General features: G+C 44.8%; 1 protein-coding gene across 1 annotated transcript; it reads right to left on the bottom strand.

Moving 5' to 3' along the window:
• Positions 1 to 3799: 3799 nt before the first annotated feature.
• On the bottom strand, positions 3800 to 5187 carry LOC311126322 (apoptosis-enhancing nuclease-like; the record flags this gene model as incomplete). Its single annotated transcript, XM_084200330.1, has 2 exons — positions 3800 to 4377; positions 5153 to 5187. The coding sequence occupies 2 exons, from the start codon at positions 5185 to 5187 to the stop codon at positions 3867 to 3869; spliced, it is 546 nt and encodes a 181-aa protein (XP_084056456.1). The 3' UTR covers positions 3800 to 3866.
• Positions 5188 to 7452: the final 2265 nt, after the last annotated feature.

Genomic DNA, 7452 nt, shown 5'->3' with positions numbered 1-7452 from the left:
GAAGTCCGTATTGCCTAGCGACAGCCCCAACATCACTGCTCTAGAGGACATCTGCATGGAGGAATGGGCCAAAATACCAACAACAGTGTGTGAAAACCTTGTGAAGACTTACAGAAAACGTTTGACCTGTGTCATTGCCAACAAAGGGTATATAACAAAGTATTGAGAAACTTTTGTTATTGACCAAATACTTATTTTCCACCATAATTTGCAAATAAATTCATAAAAAATCCTACAAATGTGATTTTCTGGATTTTTTTTCCTAATTTTGTCTGTCATAGTTGACGTGTACCTATGATGACAATTACAGGCCTCTTTCATCTTTTTAAGTGGGAGAACTTGCACAATTGGTGGCTGACTAAATACTTTTTTTCCCCACTGTAAGTATATAGGTTGTAGGTTGGGAGCTTTTGTGAAAGAGCACAGTTAGAAAGATATGGCATATAGAAGCAAACCGGATGGACATCATGAAAATTATCGGAGAGGTTGAGAGTAGAAGAAGTTCAGGAGAAAAAACAAACAAAATATAATTATTGTAAAATTGACTGTGTCCATAAAATGTAGATAGTATGTATAAGCTGGAAGTAGAGGCCTAAGCATTGTTGTTCACTAGTTTACTCCAAGTAGGGAAAGGGTGGCGGGGTTGGAAAGTAATAATAGTTTTTAAAGGATATGTATGTGTATGTATGTACAGTGGGGGAAAAAAGTATTTAGTCAGCCACCAATTGTGCAAGTTCTCCCACTTAAAAAGATGAGAGAGGCCTGTAATTTTCATCATAGGTACACGTCAACTATGACAGACAAAATGAGAAATAAAATTCCAGAAAATCACATAGTAGGATTTTTAATGAATTTATTTGCAAATTATGGTGGAAAATAAGTATTTGGTCAATAACAAAAGTTTCTCAATACTTTGTTATATACCCTTTGTTGGCAATGACACAGGTCAAACGTTTTCTGTAAGTCTTCACAAGGTTTTCACACACTGTTGCTGGTATTTTGGCTCATTCCTCCATGCAGATCTCCTCTAGAGCAGTGATGTTTTGGGGCTGTCGCTGGGCAACACGGACTTTCAACTCCCTCCAAAGATTTTCTATGGGGTTGAGATCTGGAGACTGGCTAGGCCACTCCAGGACCTTGAAATGCTTCTTACGAAGCCACTCCTTCGTTGCCCGGGCGGTGTGTTTGGGATCATTGTCATGCTGAAAGTCCCAGCCACGTTTCATCTTCAATGCCCTTGCTGATGGAAGGAGGTTTTCACTCCAAATCTCACGATACATGGCCCCATTCATTCTTTCCTTTACACGGATCAGTCGTCCTGGTCCCTTTGCAGAAAAACAGCCCCAAAGCATGATGTTTCCACCCCCATGCTTCACAGTAGGTATGGTGCAACTCAGCATTCTTTGTCCTCCAAACACGACGAGTTGAGTTTTTACCTAAAAGTTCTATTTTGGTTTCATCTGACCATATGACATTCTCCCAATCCTCTTCTGGATCATCCAAATGCACTCTAGCAAACTTCAGACGGGCCTGGACATGTACTGGCTTAAGCAGGGGGACACGTCTTGCACTGCAGGATTTGAGTCCCTGGCGGCGTAGTGTGTTACTGATGGTAGGCTTTGTTACTTTGGTCCCAGCTCTCTGCAGGTCATTCACTAGGTCCCCCCGTGTGGTTCTGGGATTTTTGCTCACCATTCTTGTGATCATTTTGACCCCACGGGGTGAGAACTTGCGTGGAGCCCCAGATCGAGGGAGATTATCAGTGGTCTTGTATGTCTTCCATTTCCTAATAATTGCTCCCACCGTTGATTTCTTCAAACCAAGCTGCTTACCTATTGCAGATTCAGTCTTCCCAGCCTGGTGCAGGTCTACAATTTTGTTTCTGGTGTCCTTTGACAGCTCTTTGGTCTTGGTCATAGTGGAGTTTGGAGTGTGACTGTTTGAGGTTGTGGACAGGTGTCTTTTATACTGATAACAAGTTCAAACAGGTGCCATTAATACAGGTAACGAGTGGAGGACAGAGGAGCCTCTTAAAGAAGAAGTTACAGGTCTGTGAGAGCCAGAAATCTTGCTTGTTTGTAGGTGACCAAATACTTATTTTCCACCATCATTTGCAAATAAATTCATTAAAAATCCTACAATGTGATTTTCTGGATTTTTTTTTCTCAATTTGTCTGTCATAGTTGACGTGTACCTATGATGAAAATTACAGGCCTCTCTTATCTTTTTAAGTGGGAGAACTTGCACAATTGGTGGCTGACTAAATACTTTTTTTCCCCACTGTATGTATGTATGTATGTATGTATGTGTGTATATACAGTGAGGGAAAAAAGTATTTGATCCCCTGCTGATTTTGTACGTTTGCCCACTGACAAAGACATGATCAGTCTATAAACGCATGTCAGAAATGTTATAAATTGATTAGCATTTTAATGAGGGAAATAAGTATTTGACCCCTCTGCAAAACATTACTTAGTACTTGGTGGTAAAACCCTTGTTGGCAATCACAGAGGTCAGACGTTTCTTGTAGTTGGCCACCAGGTTTGCACACATCTCAGGAGGGATTTTGTTCCACTCCTCTTTGCAGATCTTCTCCAAGTCATTAAGGTTTCGAGGCTGACGTTTGGCAACTCGAACCTTCAGCTCCCTCCACAGATTTTCTATGGGATTAAGGTCTGGAGACTGGCTAGGCCACTCCAGGACCTTAATGTGCTTCTTCTTGAGCCACTCCTTTGTTGCCTTGGCCGTGTGTTTTGGGTCATTGTCATGCTGGAATACCCATCCACAACCCATTTTCAATGCCCTGGCTGAGGGAAGGAGGTTCTCACCCAAGATTTGACGGTACATGGCCCCGTCCATCGTCCCTTTGATGCGTTGAAGTTGTCCTGTCCCCTACGAGAAAAACACCCCCAAAGCATAATGTTTCCACCTCCATGTTTGACGGTGGGGATGGTGTTCTTGGGGTCATAGGCAGCATTCCTCCTACTCCAAACACGGCGAGTTGAGTTGATGCCAAAGAGCTCGATTTTGGTCTCATCTGACCACAACACTTTCACCCAGTTCTCCTCTGAATCATTCAGATGTTCATTGGCAAACTTCAGACGGGCCTGTATATGTGCTTTACATTTACATTACATTTTAGTCATTTAGCAGACGCTCTTATCCAGAGCGACTTACAGGAGCAATCAGGGTTAAGTGCCTTGCTCAAGGGCACATCGACAGATTTTTCACCTAGTCGGCTTGGGGATTAGAACCAGCGACCTTTCGGTTACTGGCACAACGCTCTTAACCACTAAGCTACCTGCCGACTTATCTGGAGATACTGGTGTAATTTCATGCAAGCAAGTTTTAACAAATCGTGAGTTAAAGGGATACTTCTGGATTTTATCTACTTCCCCAGAGTCCGATGAACTCGTAGATAAAAATTGTATGTCTCTGTCCAGTATGAAGGAAGTTATAGGTAGTTTTGCAAACCAATGCTAACTAGTGTTAGCACAACGGCTGGAAGTCTATGGGTATGTGCTAGTAAGCTAGCAGATACCCATAGACTTCCAGCCATTGTTCTAACTATCCAAGTAGTAAGTTAACCATGTCAAACTTGACATGCTCTACATACACACAAAGACATACGGCTGCAATACCTTAAAATAAATCCCTCGTCATTGCATTTACCCCTTCCTTTCACAGTTCACTCCCTTTCCTGATGCCATTCTTGACATTGAGCGACTTGACCATGACCTTATCCCCTGTGGAAACTGTGGCTCCCAGCAGCTGATCAGATGAATTTAGTATCGCCAACTTGGGACCATTTTACTTAAAACCCCTGGCCTACTTCTACCCCATCAACCCTCCTACACAGGCTTCTCTCAATGGCTGTCATTGGTCAAGTCCTCTGGCCAGTACTGGTCCTGCATGTAGTGGTTTGAGGTGGCGGGGTCTGGGAGAGTGCCTGTGTCTCGGTCCCTCATTCTCTCTTGCATATCCTGTTCCCACTCCCCCTCCACGAGTTTATACAGGTCCAAGGAAGCGAGAGCGTCCTCCACTGAACTGTGGCCCCTCCTTCCAACCTGTATTTTCCTGTTTAGGAGGCTGTTGGCCAGGATCTTGAGTGAGACACAGCGCTTTGTGGGGAAGCCAGCCAGTCGCCTGAGCAGACGCATACCACTTGTGTCCCTGATCATGTGACATGGGTGGGTGAAGTCCAAGGCCTGGAAGTCATTGTACAGAGCGTGACCGATCACCACTTTCCCATCCAGTATTCGTAGTATCTCTGTCCTAGCCTTGGGGAAGGGCAGAGCGTTCTGTAAATGGTGCCTCTGGATGCCACTCCAACGGGTCCTGTAGTCAGCTTTCTTGAGCAGGGGGACCTTGCGGGCGCTGCAGGATTTCAGTCCTTCACGGCGTAGTGTGTTACCAATTGTTTTCTTGGTGACTATGGTCCCAGCTGCCTTGAGATCATTGACAAGATCCTCCCGTGTAGTTCTGGGCTGATTCCTCACCGTTCTCATGATCATTGCAACTCCATGAGGTGAGATCTTGCATGGAGCCCTAGGCCGAGGGAGATTGACAGTTATTTTGTGTTTCTTCCATTTGCGAATAATCGCACCAACTGTTGTCACCTTCTCACCAAGCTGCTTGGCGATGGTCTTGTAGCTCATTCCAGCGTTGTGTAGGTCTACAATCTTGTCCCTGACATCCTTGGAGAGCTCTTTGGTCTTGGCCATGGTGGAGAGTTTGGAATCTGATTGATTGATTGCTTCTGTGGACAGGTGTCTTTTATACAGGTAACAAACTGAGATTAGGAGCACTCCCTTTAAGAGTGTGCTTCTAATCTCAGCTTGTTACCTGTATAAAAGACACCTGGAAGCCAGAAATCTTTCTGATTGAGAGGGGGTCAAATACTTATTTCCCGCATTAAAATGCAAATCAATTTATAACATTTTTGACATGCGTTTTTCTGGATTTTTTTGTTGTTATTCTGTCTCTCACTGTTCAAATAAACCTACCATTAAAATTATAGACTGATCATTTCTTTGTCAGTGGGAAAACGTACAAAATCAGCAGGGGATCAAATACTTTTTACCCTCCCTGTAATTACCTGGTTTGTAAGTGGTTATAATGACCTTGTTTATGTGAGTGTGGTTATAATGACCTTGTGTGGGAGATCTTCTGCAGGGTTAATTCCATGATCTGTTTTGCTGATAACTGAAAGCCATTTGCTGCTGTTTGTTTCCAGAGCGGAGGCAGGGCCGGACGAGACCAGACCGTGCGCAGCTGAGTGAGTCTGAGCAAATCCACACCATGGGGCAAAGCGACGGCCTGAACGAACTCAAGATTTCTCTCTTTATTTATTTCATTTTTATTTTGGGGATACATTTCTCTTCCACGAGTATGGCCGGTTGAACAAGAGGGAAGAGAATGTCTCCCCCTTATCTCTAAACTGTCTGTCCGTGTCTCTGTGTGCCTCTGAGCTTTGTTATTCCTACTGGGCCAGTATACTCTCCCCTCAAGCAGTACAGTGGAACCTTCGAAGGCAGTGGTTCTCTGGGGCGGTAATTGTGTGAGCACCATTTGAACCTGTTTGCAGTTACAGAGCACCAGCATTATACAGTTTGCAGTGGAGTGTTTTTCAGCATTATATTCATCTTCTACTAATCTAATTATACATTTAGTTTTGTGGGTATCGTGTGTGGTTTATTCTCCCTGAGCCAGAATATCCCATTGACCTGGGAGGGCCGCGGTTAGCCAGTGGGGGTAGTGGGCAGCTGTAGGGGACAGAGCTGTATATGTTTTCTATAACCCTATGAATTTAGCCAATGCATTATTTTGATGTCCTGATCTTCGGTGTGGGCTGGGAACCAGTGGGTGGAGTCCTACGTGGGTGGAGTAGGAAGTTTCTAACTGTGACCCTCTGACAGAAGCTTCCGGATATATCTACACCACAGAGTGATCTGGAGACACGGGACACCATACCTTCTCCGCTATGCAATCTGGTTTCCGAGCTGGTCATGGGTGCACTTCAGCCACGCTCAAGGTCCTAAACGATATTATAACCGCGATCGATAATAGACAGTGCTGTGCAGCCGTCTTCATCGACCTGGCCAAGGCTTTTGACTCTGTCAATCACCGCATTCTTATTGGCAGACTAAATAGCCTTGGTTTCTCAAATGACTGCCTCGCCTGGTTCACCAACTACTTCTCAGATAGAGTTCAATGTGTCAAATCGGAGGGCCTGTTGTCTGGACCTCTGGCAGTCTCTATGGGGGTGCCACAGGGTTCAATTCTTGGGCCGACTCTTTTCTCTGTGTATATCAATTATGTCGCTCTTGCTGCTGGTGACTTTCAGATCCACCTCTACGCAGACGACACCATTTTGTATACATCTGGCCCTTCATTGGACGCTGTGTTAACAAACCTCCAAACGAGCTTCAATGCCATACAACACTCCTTCCGTAGCCTCCAACTGCTCTTAAACACTAGTAAAACTAAACGCATGCTCTTCAACCGAACGCTGCTTGCACCCGCCCACCCGACTAGAATCACTACTCTCGACGGGTCTGACCTAGAGTATGTGGACAACTACAAATACCTAGGTGTCTGGTTAGACTGTAAACTCTCCTTCCAGACTCACATTAAGCATCTCCAATCCAAAGTTAAATCCAGAATCGGCTTCCTATTTCGCAACAAAGCCTCTTTCACTCATGCTGCCAAACATGCCCTCGTAAAACTGACTATCCTACCGATCCTTGACTTCGGCGATGTCATTTACAAAATAGCTTCCAACACTCTACTCAGCAAATTGGATGTAGTCTATCACAGTGCCATCCGTTTTGTCACCAAAGCCCCATATACTACCCACCATTGTGACCTGTACGCTCTCGTTGGCTGGTCCTCTCTACATATTCGTCGCCAAACCCACTGGCTCCAGGCCATCTATAAATCACTGCTAGGCAAATCCCCGCCTTATCTTAGCTCATTGGTCACCATAGCAACACCCACCCGTAGTATGCGCTCCAGCAGGTATATCTCACTGGTCATCCCCAAACAGGGGCGGTGTGTTCATTAGGGCGATATGGGCGACGCACTGCCAAACGGGAAAAGGAAGGGATTTTTTTTCTAATCAATTATATCACGGCAACAGTAGTTATCAGTGTTCTAATCTAGACGTCTGATCTGCCACTAAATGTCCAATCAGGCTAAAGTCGTGCTTCAAATGGCCCCGCCCCTTTTGGGGCGATTTCAGTCAGGTTGAAAATCGCCCCAGAAGTCTCTCATAGACTCTCATGTAAAATCATTTTTTTTCAAATATCAGAGCTTTCAATACAATCTCTATGGGTTCCGGGAGGGCTTGCACTTACGCGCTTTCGTCATACGTAACATAACTATGAACGTAACTAAGAAAAGAGCGGGTAGCAGCGTCAATCAATTCACGTACTACTGTCAAGATGGCTA

The sequence above is a fragment of the Coregonus lavaretus genome (genome assembly GCF_964263955.1).
Source record: "Coregonus lavaretus genome assembly, contig: HAP1_SCAFFOLD_3021, whole genome shotgun sequence".
NCBI lineage: Eukaryota > Metazoa > Chordata > Actinopteri > Salmoniformes > Salmonidae > Coregonus > Coregonus lavaretus.
This window is presented reverse-complemented; position numbering and strand designations above follow the sequence as displayed.